The 19552-nt window shown below is 45.2% G+C and overlaps 4 protein-coding genes across 4 annotated transcripts; 1 reads left to right on the top strand and 3 right to left on the bottom strand.

Moving 5' to 3' along the window:
* Positions 1–10: 10 nt before the first annotated feature.
* KVR01_009269 (uncharacterized protein) lies at positions 11–2239 on the bottom strand. The gene is made up of 3 exons (XM_044790700.1): positions 1335–2239; positions 638–1254; positions 11–576 (listed from the first exon to the last, which is right to left on the bottom strand). The coding sequence occupies exons 1-3, from the start codon at positions 1521–1523 to the stop codon at positions 270–272; spliced, it is 1113 nt and encodes a 370-aa protein (XP_044641771.1). The 5' UTR covers positions 1524–2239; the 3' UTR covers positions 11–269.
* Positions 2240–5024: 2785 nt separating this feature from the next.
* KVR01_009296 (uncharacterized protein) lies at positions 5025–6939 on the top strand. The gene has a single exon (XM_044784855.1). The coding sequence runs from the start codon at positions 5299–5301 to the stop codon at positions 6331–6333; it is 1035 nt and encodes a 344-aa protein (XP_044641798.1). The 5' UTR covers positions 5025–5298; the 3' UTR covers positions 6334–6939.
* Positions 6940–7185: 246 nt separating this feature from the next.
* KVR01_009142 (uncharacterized protein) lies at positions 7186–7929 on the bottom strand (the record flags this gene model as incomplete). The annotated part of the gene is made up of 1 exon (XM_044793610.1): positions 7186–7929. The coding sequence occupies one exon, from the start codon at positions 7927–7929 to the stop codon at positions 7186–7188; it is 744 nt and encodes a 247-aa protein (XP_044641644.1).
* A 5882-nt stretch (positions 7930–13811) lies between these two features.
* On the bottom strand, positions 13812–17423 carry KVR01_009257 (uncharacterized protein). Its single transcript, XM_044782954.1, has 5 exons — positions 16844–17423; positions 15878–16776; positions 15273–15801; positions 14963–15205; positions 13812–14867 (listed from the first exon to the last, which is right to left on the bottom strand). Exons 1-5 carry the CDS (start codon positions 17280–17282, stop codon positions 13921–13923), a joined length of 3057 nt encoding a protein of 1018 aa, XP_044641759.1. The 5' UTR covers positions 17283–17423; the 3' UTR covers positions 13812–13920.
* Positions 17424–19552: the final 2129 nt, after the last annotated feature.

Genomic DNA, 19552 nt, shown 5'->3' with positions numbered 1-19552 from the left:
AAAGGCAACGTTGGAAATTATTAATTGAATTAATTGTCTGACGTAATTCATATGGGTATCGTGTATTCGTCAGCTTCATTGCAAGCGGCGGCGACGGTAGATGTTCAGATTCGAAAGTTGCGAGCATTGAAGCCGCACCCACTCCAAGGCGTGCCTCCGTTCATGTATTGGTATCACGCATGATCACGACTATGCACCCTTCTCGCACAGCAAAGCCTCCTACCTGACTGCCTCCCATTCTCTTCCGGGTTGTCCACCCCGCTCATTCCTTAGAACATGGCCTCAGGAGCTCTGCCAGAGCCAACCGGCTTCCTGGAAACGCCACTATTGCCGATGGACGAGTTGCGGTCGTGTCCATAGGCGTGGTGTCCGCTGAGACCACCGCCGGTAGATGTACCCCAGCCGACCTTCCTCGTGAAAGTAGCATGCGTGAGCTCGGCGTTGCCAAAGTCAAACGCCGCACCCCTGTTGAGGGGAATGTGGTTAATGCGCCAGTCCCAGATCGCTGCATATGTCATCCTGTAGGACGAGAACGCCATGACCGATCCGATAACTGCGCCAGCGAAAATATCGTACCTGAACACAAGGTTAGCTGTCATGCTGGTTGGCACGCCTACAGCTCTCCCGTTCAGCTTACCAGTTGTGAAACTCATCAATTGTCAGGGCACCACCAATGAGGCATGCGCCGAGGATCGGGGCATAGATGGCGATCAGCTTCCACATGGCGGGGTGATAGTTGGAAAAGACCTTGAGCTTGGCATTCAGGTACAGGTACAGATAGACGAAGCCTGCAAAGGCGGCTGTCGTGTGGCCCGACGGCATCGATTCGAGGCTGTCGTCGATCTGGTTCCGGTCCCCGGTGCAGATCTCGGATGTGTAGTAGATCTGCTTGAACCCGGCGGCATTGTAGCCACCATCGGCGCTGTTTGTGGCAAGAGAAATATCAGGCTGGCACACAGTCAGGAAGTGCGGGCGCAACCCTCCTATCAGCCACTTGATGAAGACCTGGAAGACGGCGGCAGTGATCAAGGAGTAGAGCAGGCCGATGACGGCGTTGTTGACGTCCCAGAAGGAGCGAACGCGGATCTGCATGACCAGGAAGACGAAGATGGGAACAAGAGCGGCCAGCATCGCAGCGGCCCAGATGGGGATGATCTCTTTCCGGAGGGGGTAGGCAAACTCGGGGTAGACGATTTCGCCATCGGAGAAGAGGACGGGGAACGAGCGCGTTGGTGCTGGATGAGCCTCGTAGACCTGGTTCCGGGGATCAGCAATTGCCCAGGTGTGCACGCAATGAATTAGAAGCTGAAGTGTTTGATATGATCATGACTTACACCGAGACCTATCGCGCCCATTATAATCATTGTGACAATGTCGAGCCATGTGTGCTTCAGCCACTGGCCAAATGACGGCCGCGAGCTCATGGAGTAGTACGGCGTGCCTTTGTCATTGTGGTGTTTGGAATGAGTACCGGCTGAATGTGCTGCCGGGCCGTCACGGGGTTTACGACTGAAGATCCCCATTGTTGAGGATGATAGGTATGGTTCGGAATGAGGAGGACTGACACTGGCTGAACCTTCGGAAATGGGCCAGGTGGAGGTGGTGAACGAGAGCGGGAGCTCAGTACGGAGCCAGGGGTGTCGATGCCTCGGGCTGAGGCTGTTATGCTTGCAGCTGTTCTGGATCGGTCTGAAGAGAAACACGGTCACAGGAGGTGGTCTAGGGAAAGGGCGCCATGAAGCATCTATAACAGTCACGAACAAGAGGGCAGACACGTTGACGTCACATGAAATCAAAGGGGGTTGAATTGTGATACATGCACATGGTTTGCGTCGCGTCAGCCAATGGAACAAGCCGTTGGGCTACTGTACATACTAGGTATACACACTATTCCCCTTCATCGCAAGCACGGCAACACATTGCCGGACTATTGACCGGTCGGTTGGCGGCACGTGTGGTCAAGGGATGTTGGCCGTTGAGGTGATCCATCGAGGAATCGAGACCACCGGCGAGCGAACGATGACCTCAGGGCCGGCCCAGCAAGGAAATCCCCACATCTCGAGCCCTCCGCGCGCCCAGACGGGCCAGACGGCAGGACAGACGGGACCAGCCTCGAGCGATGGCTGATGGCTGTGAAACATGGGCAAGCTCCGGCCCGAGAGGGGCAAGGGAGCCATCAGACAGGCCTGACAGGGGAGGGAAGACAGCCAGAGTGATCCAGACGTGATCATCAGCTCCTTCTGGCTGTCTGTCAAGTCTGTGTACGTCTGGCTGACGGTAGAAGATGCGAGGGCTGGTCTTGGCACACATCACCCGCTCTCAAAACTTGGCATCCCTGCCCACCAGCCGTCCCATTCTTGGCGGAAGCTTAGCTGACGGCGAGCAAATCAGAGCACGCAGCCGGAGCTTCTCGCCCGTCCGGAGCTGCTCACACCCTGGTCCTGGACACGGCGCCAGCTCCCGCCACAGTGGCTGAGTGGCGCAGGAGGAGTCTGTGATGACGAGGTGAAGACGTCTGGGGACTCTCTGCCAATGCCGGCACACTCCTTGCCTGGCTCGATCATTTGATCATAAGATACAAAGATGGGCTCTTACCGTTCAGTATCTAACCACAAAATCGAGGTCTCTGCCTGTGGGTTGCAACTTGCGCTGGGTGGAACTTGGCTGGTCAACTGCTCCTGTTTAACTTAGATACCCATGTGCTGTGCTGGTGATCGGCGTTGACCTGTACATGAGTGTGGTCGCTAAGTACATTGACCTCGGAAAATTGAGTGTTTTCTGCGAGTGTCACAGTTTTCTTGGCGCTTGGCTCTGATATATGAATGACGCTCTTCAGACAATATTGGCAGGGCCCGGGCTGCAACTCAGTTGTTCAATGCGAAGGCCAGCTAGAACTTCTTCCCATGAGCAGGGCAATCTCAAGGTAGAGTTTTACAAGTAGGGCACGCTCAAATATCCTGCATATTTTAATGGTCGCGTGCTTATTCCACATACGTCCGAGCTCATATTGGACGCTTTCATACAGTGGGATTCTTATTCTACAAACAGAAACTTCAGCTGGCAATGACAAGGAACGAACGCAAGTTGATGATCACCAGCTAAGCTGACAATCCGGGATCTCAGTCAAGGTTGGCATGGACACCGCCTTCATGCCGAGGTAATATCTTACGGAGGACAGAGACAGATTTTTGAAAGTGCAGTTTGGCCTAGGGCAGCCATTGACTCGTGATATCCAAAATGAACAGAGCAGCCACTTGTATTGAGACGCGATGTATAGGTAGTCATGCAAAAAGAAACTGCTAGTGGGCTCCATACGTTCAACTACAGGAGCACCGCGACTGAAGGAAAAGTGACACAAGCAGAAAGAAAAAAAAAAACAGAGAAGGGAAGAAGAGGAAAAGTACACTGAACAGCCACGTATGGACGACATACTTGTCCGAGGTGCTTCATCGAATCGCTATCCCATACTGCACCCCAGATCTCATGGCAAATGTTACTATATAACCGTATTGCTGCAACGGTGCAAGATGCATGTTCGAAGGCCTTTCGTGCACACAAGGCCAAAGTATGCAGTCGGTGATCAAGACAAACAGTCCGATACAATTTTCGGACTCCCGATAGATAGCTGGGTGCGGAGTTCTTGTAGTTTTCTGGATTTATGAACCTGCTTGCATCCGGGTCTCTTTCCTTCTGGGCACTTGACGATATCACAGGAATTGACGGGGAACTAACATTGGACGTTTTACGATAGCAGTCTCCTCCTTGCTTCGGCGACACGTTGTATCTGAGTACCGGACGCTCTTAGGGGAAGCTTCGCATAAATTGATAGCGCCGCAGGAAAAGGATTTGTGATCTATTGCGAGCTCGATTCAGTGGACAGCACTGGGAGAATTAGACCATCGCTCCTACTACAACAACCCCCCCCCCCCGGACCAAAAAAAATGGCCGCTTAGTACACTTTGATTAGATGTTAGCTAGCCAAGACTTATATCCAGCATTTTTTCCTCTTTCCTTTGTGTTACAGTAGTAATGCAACATTTTCCACAAGGTTGCGAAATTAAGTAGGCGAGATACGACCCCAGAGATTTTAACTCTACCAGGGAGTGCCTGTTGCAGGCCGAGCGGATAAGTCGGACCCGGTTGTGCTCCATTATTAGCCATTGGTTGTCGATCACCGACACTGGCATGCTCTACTCGAAGTCTCGGCAGAGGGCACACCGGCACAGGTTGGTAAAATTCGGAGTAGCAGGGCGTCCATCAGGTGGTTCCATGCATGGGAAAACCACGGCCCGGATACTGACGCCAGCGATTCGAACGATATCAGCTGTTTACGGTTCGGTTCTGTGTGAATAACTTCGGTTCGCACAAAGTTCATCGACACTGCATAGAGCTGCTAAAGCAGGATCGCGTCGTTGAATGCCCGATTGACTCAGGTCATGTGGCGCTATTCCGGCATCTTCAATTTGATTCGAGCGGTGAGCTCTCCGTACAATGATTCTAATAGGGAATCATTTTGATGACGATGAAACCCAAGATGCCGATAGTTTCGTTACTGCATGGGCGAAGAAGCAATATGCTTTCCTGGGGGTCTAGGCACGTCAACTGCGGACCACCAGCCATATCACCCAGCCAGCAGCCTTCTGCAACCTCCACCAGTCCATCCAGCTACATGTGGTCGGTTTATTGAGCTAAAATTATCATGCAGAATGGGTTGTCTTTTATCTGTGAACCCGGCCCCGGAAACTTCTTCCCGGGCTGAGCTTTGGCGCCGGGCCAACGCAAGGGACGCAGCGATCGTTGCAGGGTTTATCACATGTCCAACCAATGCTTCGTGCAGGACGATCTGCCCAGCCTTTTTTTAGCCATGCCCACTCGGGCAAGCACCCACACCATCATCAGATTCCACTGTGGCGTTGGCCGAGACGCTCGAGCAACCACGAGCAGCAGGCTGATTTGCCAATCCATATGCAGCATGTGGAGACGCGTCCTTCGTTGTCAACTGGTTGGGAGTGATGCAATAACAGCAGCTGCAGGCCCGGCCTACCCCATTTGCCCATAACCCGTTCGTTTCATAGTCGCTTGACCACTTGGGCGATGCGTGGCCGACCGTGCTCTTCGGATCCTCGCCTGTCAGCAGCCAAATACCATTTCGAGCAACAACGGAAGAAGAGATCGGCTCAATGACCCCTCCGCCGGCGGTAAAATAGTCGTCTTTTTCACCTCCCACCAATCCTCCGACTGAGCACGAGTCGCTCCCGAGCTCATCCATCCGCACCTCTAGATCATCAGCAAGAAAGCATGTCGTCATCTGACAAAGGAGGCCCACTTTCCAGATGGACGTCCAACTCCTCAACAGCGTGCGGCAGCACGAGTCAACACAGCCAGATCGCTGCGCGGCGACAAACATGGGCGTCAGCAACCTGGGCCACCGGTCAGAATATTCTCACTGGTATGCTCTACCACCGCAAGGATTCCAACGCGAGTGCCCAGCAGTTTGGCAAGTACCAGGGGCTCCACCAGTATGACCACTTCATGACGGCGAGCACACTGCCCTTGCCGCCAGCCCCGGCGACCTCGGATGACTTGAGTGAAGCGAGACCCAGCAATACACGGCAGCGCGTGCCGCCACTTGATCTCCCTCCCCTTCCGAGGCTCTTGGGGCACGAGAACCTCGACGAATGGGACGACATCCTGGTCAGGACCCTGCGACTGCACGGTCTCGCCGACTACGTCACGCTGCCTCGGGGCGTGCCGGAGCCGCCGAACTCATCATCCCCGTGGGCAGCCACAAAGTACCTCGGCTCCGGCGGAAACTCGACCGGTCTTACCCACGAACAGTGGGAGCGCGACCGCGCTCTCGTGTGCTTGCTGATCACCGGTTCCTTCAGCCTCGACGTCCGCGATACACTCCTCGCATGCGGCTACGACCCCTCCGAGACGAACCCGAAGGCCATCTACGATCTCGTCCAAGAAGCCCTCCCCAAGGCCGTCGGCGAGGACGTTGCATCATGGCTACGTGAGCTCAACTCCATATCGCCCGCGGAGCCACGCTTTGGTGGTAGCCTGAGGGAGTACTGCCTGAGATTGAGCTACCTCCGAAGGAGACTATACGTCGCGGAGCCCCAGCCCAACGATAACCTGGTGCTGGTCATGGCAATATTGGGTCTTGGTCGTGACAGCAAATACGAGGACCTGAGCATGGCTCTCGGCCAGCAGCTTGAGAGGGGCGGCATGAGCTGGGCACGGTTTATGGGCGACGTTGCAGGCGTACACGGTCGGCAAGTAGCTGAGCGGAGAAAGAATAGGAGAAGGGTCCCTGAGGAACCTGCCTGAAAGCTCGGCGCGCGGAGAAATCTGAACAACGAAGTGCGACATTTGGGAACACTTCCGTGCCAGCAAGAAAGGCGCGTTGGTTGTGGGAGCGTCATGGAGGAACACCGCCACTTCCGTTGCCCTCTAGATGAAGATGGACAGTGGGGCTCAGTTCGCGCTGGAGGACGGGGTATAAAAGGGACGTGTTTTCAATGTACACGAGGTGATGTGGAGGCAGGCGGTCTGCAGCAGCGCTGATGTCCAGTTTGCTCGGTTTTCCTCAGCCTTCTTCGCCTTGCTTTCAAAGTCAGTCCATCCTACTTCCCCTTCTCGATGTTCTATCCTACGGTCTGAGGCATACAACGGCATGTCATGGGTTCTTGAAAGCAAGGTATTTCGCGCATATACGCATGGTCTTGGAGTTTTGGCACAAACACGCAAGTCCTGGAGCTCCATTTCATTTCTTGACGTTGTGAACGGGGCGTCGCGGATCAGCTTCTGATTCCACCAGGCTGTCCAGGCTTGCTATTGGGCATATTGAAAAGCACTCATAGGTTCAAATTAAGAAACGTGTAAGATAGTGTTCATTCAAAAATTATGGTCAATTCATCCTCGAAAATTGCATCAGCCGATGCCTCCATTCTTCGCCGAGTTCAAGGCTGCTACACATCCAAACCCCAAACACAACCATCTGAAAACCCATTTCTCTATATCGAATTTGGGCGAGGACAACTGGAAGAGATGAACTCTAAGCATAGGTAGACACCAGTTGACTGCCCCAACCTAGGAACAATAGCAGATCATCCATAAGGCTGATACGACACGAAAGGAAAATTTGGGAAATAATTACTCATACATCAATATCTGCTGGAATTAAAACCTCCTCCTTGCCCATTCACTGATCTTCTTTGTAAACCTCACAGATCTTGCGTCCACGGCCCTATTGAATAGGTCGCTGACCCAAAATAGTACCAATGTGTTTACAAACATGCCGAGTGCCCACCTTGTCAAAAATCTCGTATTCGCAGCGTCCATCAATGTCGCCGCGGCATCAGTCCGGTTCTGATGCACCAGGGACGCAGCCTCTCTGTTCGTCTCCATCCACGCGAACCAGGCGGGTCGCATATACCGCATGCCGACAATCTCATTCACACTGCTGTGGCAGAGATACATAGAGTAGCTGATCTCGCCCAGGTATGCCGCAAAGCGGTTCGTGAACAGGCGCTGCAGCAGAGGCTCGTCGAGACTGCTTCGCCGGAGAGGTGGTGAGTACATTACTGCCATCATGACGAGTACGCCGCCCCAGGACAGCCAGAACAACTGTGTCATTGTCTCATCGCCATGGTATGGGGCCGGTGTGTACCTTGCGGCCAGCGTGCGGTACCCTGGGGTTTGCGCACCTAGGGTCTCCGGCCAGGAGCACAGGTGACATCCGAGCAGGAACCACGAGATGGTAGTGAAGTGGCCGAGCAGGTGGATCACCCTGCTGTTTTTGACTTGGCCCCGGCCGTCCTGGTCGCCACCTCCGGCCGTGCCATGTTCGTCTATGGTGTCGTATATGGAATGCGGCGGCCATGTGAGTGATGCCTCGGCGAGCAGCGGGCCTGCCAAGAACATCGCCTGGTCACAAAATCCAAGCCGGAATGCCCAGGTAATGCTTGCCAATAGAACGGAGTTTCTGACCCAAGCTTTGGAGCGCGAGAGGGCAGTCAAATACAGAAATATCATCATCGACCCATTCCACTCCACCGGAATGGTCCATAGGTGGCCGTCATAGGGATTCGGGAACTGCGTCGTGCGACCAGGAACAAATTGGAACGGATTCAATTGGCCTGACAAGATCGACAGCCAGTGCCAAAACTGTTCAGACGCACTATCCAGCGTCGGCGGGATGGTGGACGGGTTGTTGTCGAGGATCGGCTGGTGCAAGCCTGGCCAGCGAGCCAGCACCGCTATAATAGCTGTCTGTACTATGATTGAAGGATAGAGGCGGAATGGTCGGCGGAAGATAGACCCCGAGATCGAATCTAGAACTTTTTTACTGTCAAGCCCAGAGCGGCTCGCCTTTATGACAGAGATCGTCTTGGCCGACAACACAAATCCGGAGATCAAGAAGAATAAAGACACGCTTGCTCTTCCAGAGTGGATGACCCTGATTATGGGCAACTGCCAAAAGAAGTTGTTTGTCTCGGTCGATCCATAGCCATGGCGTAGGGCGGGAAACCACAAGTAGGAGTAGTGAAATATGTACACGATGAGCGCGGCGACTCCCCGGACACCATCAAAATAAGCCGTTGGTCGAAGATGTGTTGTTTTCTTTGCTCTTGGTCTGTCACAAAGCCTGTCGGTCATAAATGATGGTAGGAGGACTCGTGACAAGAGAATGAAGCACTTCCGCCAGGTAATGTACCGCGTTTGAGCAGGTTGACTTCTGCCAGTTGACGCTTGTTTCTCCCTCAACTCCAATCCATCTTCGATTTCATCGTCATTGGTGTAGAGGCTCCAAGTCGGGAGAGATTCGACGGGCATGACCCGCGTGTATGTGCCTCGGGTAAAACCCAGAGCTGATAGGAGGCGTTGCAGAACCATTTCACCTGAAAAGGCCGATACTCGACTCATTTGCTTGATGGACACAGAGCTAACGAAGAGAAGAGAATGGGCGATCATTTGGGCGGAAATAGTATTATATCCCTCCAGATCCATGCATTCATTCATCTTCACCTACCTGGATTGTAGAACATGCGATTATAGCTTGAGCCTAACATACTTAACCCACATTCCAACCACCCTTATTATTTATTTACCTATTTATTTAACGCTATTTATACTACGATTATAATTTCTTTATTCTTAATAATAAAATCTTTCATTCATTACTTTTATTCTTATTTTTAATATTTATAAAATTTAATTTAAACTTATTAAATTATTTTAAAATTTAAATAAAATATATTTAAATTAAAATAATTTTTTTTAAAAGTTAATATAATAATTTATATTTACTTTTAATTATTAAATATTATATATAAATATTATTAAATTAATATATTTTAATCTTTAAAAGTATTTATAAAATAAATATATAATATTTAAAGTTTTATTATAATTTTATTTAATTATTAAAATATTATTATTTTTATATATTTATTAAAATATAAATATTTATTAAATGTTTTATAATTTCAAAAGAAATTATTATATTATATTATTATATAAACTATTTATATATTTTTAATTCTATTATTAAATAAGAATTAAATATTAAAGCTTTAAAATAAAATATAATATATTTTAAAATTAATTTAATTAAATTTATTATTAAAAATACCTTTTATATTAATATATTAAGTTATATAAATTTTTATTAATATTATTAACTTATTAAAAGTTAAAACTATTATAAATTATAAGATATTTAATTTAATATTAATATATATTATTATATAAAAGTATTAAATTTATTATATAATTTAAATAATTTAATTAAAATAAGTAAAAATAAAATTATTATTTCTTTAAAAGATATATATAAGTTTTAACTTTATTTAAATAAATATTTATTTAATAAATTTAAAAGACTATTAACTTTATAAATAAAACTACTTAAAAGTAGTTACTTAATTAAATTAAAATATAATTAAATAAAGTAATTATATTTTATTATTTAAATTTATAGTTTTAATAGTTTATTAATAAAAGAAAATAATTATTAATAATAAGATTTATAATAATATAAAATAGATTTTTATTTTAAAGAAAGATTATTATTATTTAAAATAGTTAATATATTTTTAAAAGTTAAAAGATTATAAGTTTAATTTAAAGTAAATTAAAATTTATAAAAATTTTAAATTTAAGCTTAAAAGTTTTAATTTAAATTAAATTTACTTAAAAGAATATTAAATAGATTTAATAAAAGTTTAAATAAAGTTAATTTAAGTTATAATATAATAAAATAGTTAATTAAAGTTTAATTAAAATTTTATAATTATAAGTTTTTAACTTTATATTTAAAATAGTTAAATTATTTTATAATTAACTTTTATAATATTATAATTTTAAATTATAGTTATATTTATTAAATAAAGCTTTTAAATTATAAAAATTTAAATTTATTATTTTTATTAACTTAAAATTAAAATTAATTTATAAAATAATATATTATAAATATTTTAATTATAAGAATATAATTTTAATTTACATTATAAATTAAAACTATTATTTATTAATATATATTATTATAATTAATTTATTTTTAAAATAAACTTATAAATTATTATATTTTAAATACTTTAATTAAAAGATTTTATATATTAACTTTTATTTTAAAATTTAAAATATATAAGTTTATCTTATTATATATTTTAAAAATTAATAAAATAAATAAATAATAAAAGTTAGAAGTATATTATTTTATTAATATATAGTTATTATAAGATTTAACTTTTAATAAAAAGTTTTATTAAATTTAATTTAATTAATTTACTTAAATTAAAATACTTTTAGAATATAATAATTATAATTAATTTTATTAATATACCTTATATTATTATTATTATTATTTTAATAATAAAATAAAAGGATTAATAATATATATAATATATATATTATATTTAATTATAAAGTTTATTATAAAAGTTTCTTATTTTAAATTATTATAAAAGTATTATTAATTTTATTATATATTTTTATAATAATTTTAATAATATTTAATTAAAATTTATTTATTAAAAATTCTTTTATAAATTTATAATAAAATATAAAGAAAATAAAATAAATTATTATATATATATATATATATATATATATATAAGTTAATATTTATTTATTAAACTTTTATTTATAAATATTCTTTAAGTTAATATTAAAAGTATTTTATTTCTTTAAATTTATAATATTTTAAATATAAAATCTTTTAAACCTTTTAATATCGCTTTTAATACCCCTTTTAATATCTTTTAAAGATATTTATTTTTAAATATTTACTAAGTATTTTAATATTAATTTAATATTTAAAGTTAAAAATTAAAAATTAAAAATAAAATTCTATTTACTTTAATTCTTTAATATTTTTTCTAACTTTTTAACTTTTTAAGCTTTTTATTTTTAATAATTAATTTATATTGAAATACTTAATTAAAAGTTAAATATTTAATTAATATTTAATTAATTAATTTATACGTAAAGTAATTATATTAAAAATAACTTTTAAAAAATAAAAAGAAATTTATATTTAAAATATTAAAAATTTAAAAAGCTTTAATTAAGTGTATAAATTTGTATAAGTTCTATATATAAAAATAAGTATTAAGTAGGTTGAAAGAAAATACTAGGTAGGTGGAGGTTAAAGCTACGCAAGTGGATGCTAGCTTGATGTAGGGTGGTTGAAATTAGGGGGCGGTCGGAATGTGGGCTGGCTACGTTAGTCGATTTAGATATCGATGTCTAAGGTAAAGATCCGCAATCAACCAATGCCAGCTGCGTTAGCAGTTCAATGACTCTCAACCATCACCAACATAGTTTTGTAGGTACGACCTGTCTCGTTCAACGTTTCACTGTCTTACAATCTTTTGGTGTGGATGGCCGAGGATGAGTCGCAACGGGTGGACCCGCTTAGGCATATCAGGGGGCACATGTTGATGAAATGAGATTGGTCTAGCTTTTTGGAACCGGAGTAGGTACAGCGTCTCAGACCTGTCACTGCAAGTTTGAATCGAATAGAAAGGGATTCCGCCCCTTAACGGGGTCTCGATGATGGGAAGATGCCTTGCATGCCTGTTGAGAATTGCTGACCCCGCTCCCTTGAAAACCCCACTTAATATCCATTTTGAAATGCACGGCAAGCAATAGGCGATTTCCAGTCTCCTTGAAAATTCGCATATCATTAGATCATTGCCTGTCGTGGAAAGAGAGTAAACTGAGATTGTTATCAGTGGTGGGGGAGGGGGGTAAGAAGTTTTGGACCATTTCTGATTCACTGCGTGATTTTGTACCAAGCTCACGTTTGTGGAAGCATGCTGGAAGCGAGGATTCACTGATTAGGGTATCACAAATAGTTGCTTAGACCGTCGTGGAAGATGCCTTTAGTAGCTATGTCACCGCGACCATTCTTGTGGTGGACGTTAGAAAGGATAACTAGCCTTTAGAAAAACTACCTACGTGGAACAAAATTGTTTAGGGATACCCGTGGGTTTGCTGTCGCTCCGAGGAACCTACTACTAGCACAGTGAGCACCAAAACCCCACACAGTTCAAACCCTTATATATTTAAGAGAAATAAAATGTTATACTTAATATAATATTACGCCTTTAAATAAAAATAATATAAAATAAAAAGTGTAGTTTTAGAAATTTTAAAAATATTAAAAATAAGATATTTAATTTTTTAATTTAATATTTTTAATATTTATTTATTAAAATATTTTTATTTTCAATATAATATTAAAATAACTTAAAAATTAAAATTATATATTAAATTTTATTTATATTAAAACTTTATTTTTTAAATTAAATCTTTTAAAAGTAATATAAATAATAATATAAATAATATAAATAATATAAATAATATAAATAATATAAATAATATAAATAATATAAATAATATAAATAATATAAATAATATAAATAATATAAATAATATAAATAATATAAATAATATAAATAATATAAATAATATAAATAATATAAATAATATAAATAATATAAATAATATAAATAATATAAATAATATAAATAATATAAATAATATAAATAATATAAATAATATAAATAATATAAATAATATAAATAATATAAATAATATAAATAATATAAATAATATAAATAATATAAATAAATTTTATATTTTTTTACTTTATTTTTATATTTTATATAAATTATTTTAATAATAAAACTTATAAAATACTTATATTACTTAATATTATTTCTATTTAAATTAGTTATATTAAGTTAAATATAATATTTTATTTATTTTAAATATATAAGGTTTTTAAATATAGGGGTTTTATCCCCTTATGCTGGCTAGCAGGTGTAGTGGGTAACCGAAGGTCTTACCCCTAGGTAAGGTAGGCTACTTTTTAAGATTGACATGTATTACAATTTATGGAGCCCTCGGTGATCACTTTGATTTACTTGTTGTATCTTCCCTTGCGGCTAATAATACTCAACATTGAACGGTGGCCCGCTGTTAAACCCCTAGGAAGTGTTGTTGAGATGTTTTCCTTCTTTGTCAACGTGATCAAGGTCTCATGAACATGGTTATTATTCTGGATGTTCACAATGCTAAGGACGTTGCCTGTATTGCCCCTGCGTCAAGAGAAATTCTGTGAATATTATGCACCTGAAAGCAACTGCAGTTTCGGCACCGAATGCGGTGAATCGTCTCAATTTATATACTCTATGCTCTTAGTTTGAAGCAGACCTGGCTGGGGTATCTGCCTGGGTGATAAATTGCATTGCTCACAAATGAGGCGTTGTATGTAGATGGTTTGTTAACTGATGTTTGTGCTAATTAACTTTAAATGGGATTTGCCTCTGCTACATAACAGATTAAGTTTTCAATAAAAACCAGCCGCGCCACCGAGAATGGCGGGATGCACACTTATTACGTCTAATCGTCGTCCTCCGCAGCGGCCTTCTCCACAAGGTAGTACCGGTCCGAGCCCGTCTCGGGGCTCTTGTCGTGCTCGATGGCAACCTTGTTCAGCTGCAAGAGGGCGTTCTCAAGCACGGTGTCCTTGTGGCGCCGGTTCTTGCGGCCCAGGTCGTTCAGCCACGGGTTCTTGTTGAGCAGGTAGTAGACAATGGCGATGAAGATGGTCACACCGATCGAGTACGCCCAGACCATGACCACAGTAACGATGTCCGTCCAGCCATTAGCGGAGTTCTCGAAGATGGTCTCGGGAGAAGTCCGCATGACACCCCCGCCCGAGCCGGACAGCCATCCAAACAAGGCAAAGATGGTTGCGAGGACGTCCACGACGAAGATAGCACCGACAAGCTGCCACGAAGGCCACGTCTTGCCACCGCGAGTGACGAAGATGAGCCAGTTCTCAGTAAGAGAAACCTCAAGGAACAGCACTTCTTGGACCGAACCAAAGTTCTGGATGATACCGCCGTTCTCAAGGAACATCGTGGCACGAATGATCCAAGTGGCAACGGCCAGCAGCGAGCCCAAGATGAGACTGACAACCCAAATCTTGGGTAGCTGCCACTCGACGGGCCGAGGCTCAACATGGGCATTGTCATAAGCAACAGCAACAGTAGCCAAATCAGCGAACAGCGCAATAAAGACGACGAGATCCGGTCGAATAGTCTCGTTAAGGATGATCATGGAGAGGGTGAGGTAGATCTCAAGGTGGATGCAAAGAGCAATACGGTACTCCACGTAAGCCTTCATCCGCTGGAAGATCTGTCGAGCCGTCTTGATGGAGAGAACGATCGTGCTGAGACCGGGAGAGAGGAAGACAATATCTGCCGCGGCTTGCGCTGCTTCGGAGGAGCCCTCGACGGCGATGCCACAGTCGGCCTTTTTGAGCGAAGGGGCGTCGTTGACACCTGTGGTAAAGTCGTTAGCACCAACGCTTTTCAAGAAGCTGAGTGCAAGAGAAATGCAAGAGTCTTTGCGAGGCCGTAAAAGGGGCAATGCTTACCGTCACCAGTCATGGCAGTGAGGGATCCCCTCTGCTGAAGCATCTCGACAACTTGGTATTTGTGTTCGGGGAACACCTCAGCAAAACCATCCGCGCGATCGATGAGGTCATGTTGCAAGCTGCCAGACAGGCCGCTGTTGAAAAGCTTCTCTGCGTTGTAGACCTTGGTGCCGAGACTCAACATCTTACAAGTCTCCTTGGCAATAGCAATAGCGTCACCAGTAAGCATCTTGACGGGAACACCTAGACGAGAGAATTAGCACCATAGTCTTGCCTCTTCGGGCGGCAAAGGATTGTGCTTGGTACTTACCGAGAGCCTGCGCCTCAATGATTGTCTGGCCAGTGTCCTCACGGGGCGGGTCAAACATGGAGATCATGCCAAGCAGTTGCCAATCCTCATCGTTCTTCTTGACCGCGACACCAAGAGAACGGAATCCACGGCTAGCAAACTCCTTGGCCTTCAGGTTGTACAAGCTTTTGGTCTCGGCCGAGCAGTTGGCGAGGTCCACAACGGCTCGGGGAGCACCCTTGGCACAGATGTAGCGGTCCTTTCCAAGTCGGCATTCGCAAGTGATACGCTTGGAAACAGGGTCGAAGGGTGTGAACTTGTCGGTGATCCATCCTTGGCGCAGAATCTCGCGTGCCTTGGGGTAACGCTTGAGGGTCAGGATAGTAATCTTGTCGATGGGGTCCAGAGATTGGATGTTGTGAGAGCTGGCCAGTGCGGCAACGGCCATCATCCAGTTGACATCTTGACCCTCGGCCACGTATGGCTCGCGAATGCTAAGCTTGTTGGCGGTCAGTGTGCCAGTCTTGTCGGAGCAGAGAACATCGACGCCCTGAGGGATAAATCGTGTTAGTACAAAGCTGCCAAGACCACAATACTACACGCGTTGGACGAGTCATGAGACTTACAGCAAGGGACTCGATGGCAGTGAGCTTCTGGACAATTGCCTTCTGCTTGGCCAGGTATGCAGCACCAACGGCGAGGGTGGTGGTGGTGACGACAGGGAGACCGACGGGCACACCAATGATGAATAGGATGAGTGAGTAGTGCAGGAGAGTCTGCACGCCGGGGGAAGCAATGGGGATGTGACGGAAGAAGCCACCGATCCATGCAGCCAAGATCCAGAACATGACGAGAACGAGCAAAGATGTTCCGATACTGTCCATAACCTCCTTGAAGTGACCACGGTCCTGGGTGCCTTGAACAAGAGAGGCAGTCCTTCCCACAAACGAGTAGCGCGCAGAAGTCTTGACAATGGCATATGCCTTGCCTCGCTTGCAACCAGTCGTGTAGAATACGACGTCTCCCATGTATCGGTCCACAGCTAGCGACTCGCCAGTGATGGCGGACTGATCACAGGCAACCAGAGGCAAGCCGTAGTGAATAGACCTTGCGTCGTCGTCGTCGTGATCGGCCTCCTTGTCGGCGCCTTTTTCATTGCTTGTCTCCTCGCCAGAGTCGGTGTCGCCGCTGAACTTGTCCTCGTTCTTGAGCTTCTGGAACTCGTGGTAGTCCTCCGGGCGGCTGTAGTCGCAGATCAATTGACAGTCGGCGGGGATGCTTCGGCCCTCCTGGAGGATGACAATGTCTCCGGGAACGAGCTCTCGCGCAAGAATTTCCTCTTCCTTGCCATTGCGGACGACAGTAGCCCTCATGGCAATATCCCCCTTCAAGCTGGCGACGACATCGGCAGCCTGCTTCTCCTGATACCATCCGACGCCGGCGTTGAGGATCAAAATACCAACAATGACACCAAAGTCAATCCAGTCCTTCAGACCGACAGCGAGCAGCGCGGCAATTTCCATTACTGATAAGTGCACGTCAGATTAAACTGCTATTATCCTTTGTGGTATATCAATCGCAAGCCCACTCACCGTAGAGAATTGGACCCTGGAAGAAGCCCATGAACTTCCTCAGCTGGTTTTCCTTCTCGGCGGTGAGCTCGTTCCAGCCGAAACGTTTGCGGCGTTCCTCGACATCGTGATCGGAGATACCCTGTCGCATATCTGTCTCGAGCCACGCGTCGGGAGGGACGAGGTTCTGGTTCTGCTCGACCTCGAGGTCGCTGCTGAACATCAGCTTGAGAAGCGATGGGGGCTTCTTGTTCTTGCGGTCCTCCTCTTCCCCGTGACCCTTCTCCTCGCCGCTTGCATCGTATCTGGTGATGAACCGGTCCAGGGCCTCATACTCGGGCAGCTCGCTGTCGTCGACATCGTGGCTGAGACCCCCCCGGGTGCGAACCGAGGCCGAAGCCTCCACGTCGTCGGCATGCGCGGCGTGGTTGCCCTCTTCTTTATGGCGTCCGAACGCCATCTCGACCGTTCCTGTGGGAGAATTCAATGGAGTAGGAAAGGGCACCAAGAACGGTCACCTGAGAACGCCTACCACTGGATACACGACCACCTGCTACCGGAAGTAGTGTGCGCGGATTGTAGGAGAACTAGGGACCGCAAAAGGGAACCGTTGGAAAACAAAAAAACATCTGGATCTAAAAGGCGAGCGGACGGGGCACCACGAGCTCTCTTGAATGAATTCGTCGTGAGACATTTTACATTATTACCTGAGGGACTTTTCCCTCACCAACCCAGCGCTGGAGCCCGTCTGATCCGTGCTCTCGCTTTTTCGGCCTCGCCCAGCTGCACGTCCATCAATCGTATCACGCTGTCACCATCTGCTCTCGCCCGGCCGGGCGTGCAAGTCGCGCAGAGAGGGCCCACATGATGGAAAACCAGGGAATATGTGAGGTAATTAGCAAATGATATGGGCTTGTTAGACATCCGGCGTGCGGCATTTTGTTCTCTCGCGTGTCGGATGGCTTGTGATTCGCTAGTCGAGTCTGTGCCGGTGGGCGTGCAATTCCTTTGCTTACTGTGGCGCTACTGTATGGAGTCGGTGCAAGTAGTCAGGGTACTCCGTACAAAATAGTGGCACGAACCTGGGCCATTGAAACAACATTGAACTCACAATGTCACTCATGGCTGCTGGGACTGTGGGATGGAACTTTGACTAGCAGCAGGCAGACAAAGCCGGGGCATCCGTGTGCGATCGCCTCTGATCTTCGCGAGTGAGCGAGGACCACACGAGAGTGGGGCAAGCCGTCCCCAGCATGCCGTCATATTGTGGGTCTTGGCCAGGTTCCGCGGAGCCTCGCGGGGTATATTATTCTGGGGCCACTTGCTGGGACGCGTCCATGAAGACGAGCCAGGCGAGGAAAAAAGACTCGATATCCCTCACGATTCGGCCCACGAGGGGCTTGTAGCCAACCAGGCCTTTGTAGGCCAGCTTTTTGAGGCTCAAAAGGACCTGCAGATCCTCACATACCTCCCCGGGATTCGGGCAAACAAATCACAGCGATTTGTCCAATGATCCATGTACGGAGTCAGGGGAGTACTCCGTAAGCATATCGGCCAGCGGTTCCGAGTTCGGCAGACCATCCTCGGCGACGATCCTTTCAAGTGTTTGTATTCCCCGGGCTGGGATCTCCACCAGACAATGTAACAATACTTCGTCATGGCGAGGATATCATTGCTTCAACGAGCTCTACCAGGCGCACATCTCTTCCGCAATGGCATAGTGCATATGCAGAATCCTTCATGGTTGAGATGACGGGCCAGCCTTCTCTGCTTCTGTAAATCCGACTTCCACAGTATCTGAGTACCTCTCTCGTGGAACCCATCCGAGTCTAGTACAGATGGTCCATCACGAAGTCGGCCCACACAGCACAGCAAGGCCGCGTGGATCCACCAACGCTCCATCCTTGGCTGGAAAGCTTCTTTCCACTACTGTATACGATACAGCGCCCCCAATTGATAAGCGTGCATCCAAACGCAATACTCCAGACGGCGGCACCCCAGACAGTCGCCACAAAACAAGAAAAAAGTGCAGCCCGGAGATTATCGACACGGCCACATTCCGTCCAGATATCGACTGCAACTGATCCGATTAACTGGATACTTCCCACGACACCCACAATAATCCTGCTGTACGCTCAGCTAGCCGGCCGTCTTGCCCTCGGCTAACCCGGTGCCATGTGTGCGGCGCATGTGCCGGCTGTCCCGGGGAAGTCGTTGTCTCGCCTCGTTTTCCTGTATTCGCCTCCCGAATCGTGTCCGAATCGGCGATCAGGCCAAGCTTCGAGTACGCCGTATCCCTGAACACGATAATCTCTCACGTGAAACGGTCCACGGGTGGGCTCGTCGGTGACTCGGTGAGGGCTAGGCTACTTACGAGGCCAGTACAACTTGCACACCAATCGACGGACACGCAAAGACGGTTGGAACAAGATTGTAGTTAACTATTTCGAATTTATTGGCTCGTTACATTTCATGACACATGTCTCCGCCCCTACTTCAGAACATGGTCACCACTGGCACGTTGAAGATATTAGCTCGGGACTAATTGTAGCCTGAATTGTGTTAGGCATGGACTGCAGCAACAGACAAAATTGTGATCAATGCAGCTGGTACTTCTCAAATCGCAATTGAGAAACTGTGACTATCATCCAGCACGTGTACACGTGTAATTCTCGCGAGTACATGTGGCTATTCACAAAATCACTATGGGAAGTCGCGTCTCTCATCCCA

Source organism: Diaporthe batatas (assembly GCF_019321695.1).
Source record: "Diaporthe batatas strain CRI 302-4 chromosome Unknown Contig00011, whole genome shotgun sequence".
In the NCBI taxonomy this organism is placed as follows: domain Eukaryota; kingdom Fungi; phylum Ascomycota; class Sordariomycetes; order Diaporthales; family Diaporthaceae; genus Diaporthe; species Diaporthe batatas.
This window is presented reverse-complemented; position numbering and strand designations above follow the sequence as displayed.

Bases quoted from the DNA above. Each gene is read 5' to 3' on its own strand.
- KVR01_009296 (XM_044784855.1), top strand. From the start codon at position 5,299: ATGTCGTCATCTGACAAAGGAGGCCCACTTTCCAGATGGACGTCCAAC.
- KVR01_009269 (XM_044790700.1), bottom strand. From the start codon at position 1,523: ATGGGGATCTTCAGTCGTAAACCCCGTGACGGCCCGGCAGCACATTCA. The intron at 1,255-1,334 runs GTAAGTCATGAT...CCCCGGAACCAG, and splicing joins TGGGCGCGATAGGTCTCGGT to GTCTACGAGGCTCATCCAGC. The intron at 577-637 runs GTAAGCTGAACG...CCTTGTGTTCAG, and splicing joins ATTGATGAGTTTCACAACTG to GTACGATATTTTCGCTGGCG.
- KVR01_009257 (XM_044782954.1), bottom strand. From the start codon at position 17,282: ATGGCGTTCGGACGCCATAAAGAAGAGGGCAACCACGCCGCGCATGCC. The intron at 15,802-15,877 runs GTAAGTCTCATG...TTTATCCCTCAG, and splicing joins CTGCCATCGAGTCCCTTGCT to GGCGTCGATGTTCTCTGCTC. The intron at 14,868-14,962 runs GTAAGCATTGCC...ACTTTACCACAG, and splicing joins CACTGCCATGACTGGTGACG to GTGTCAACGACGCCCCTTCG.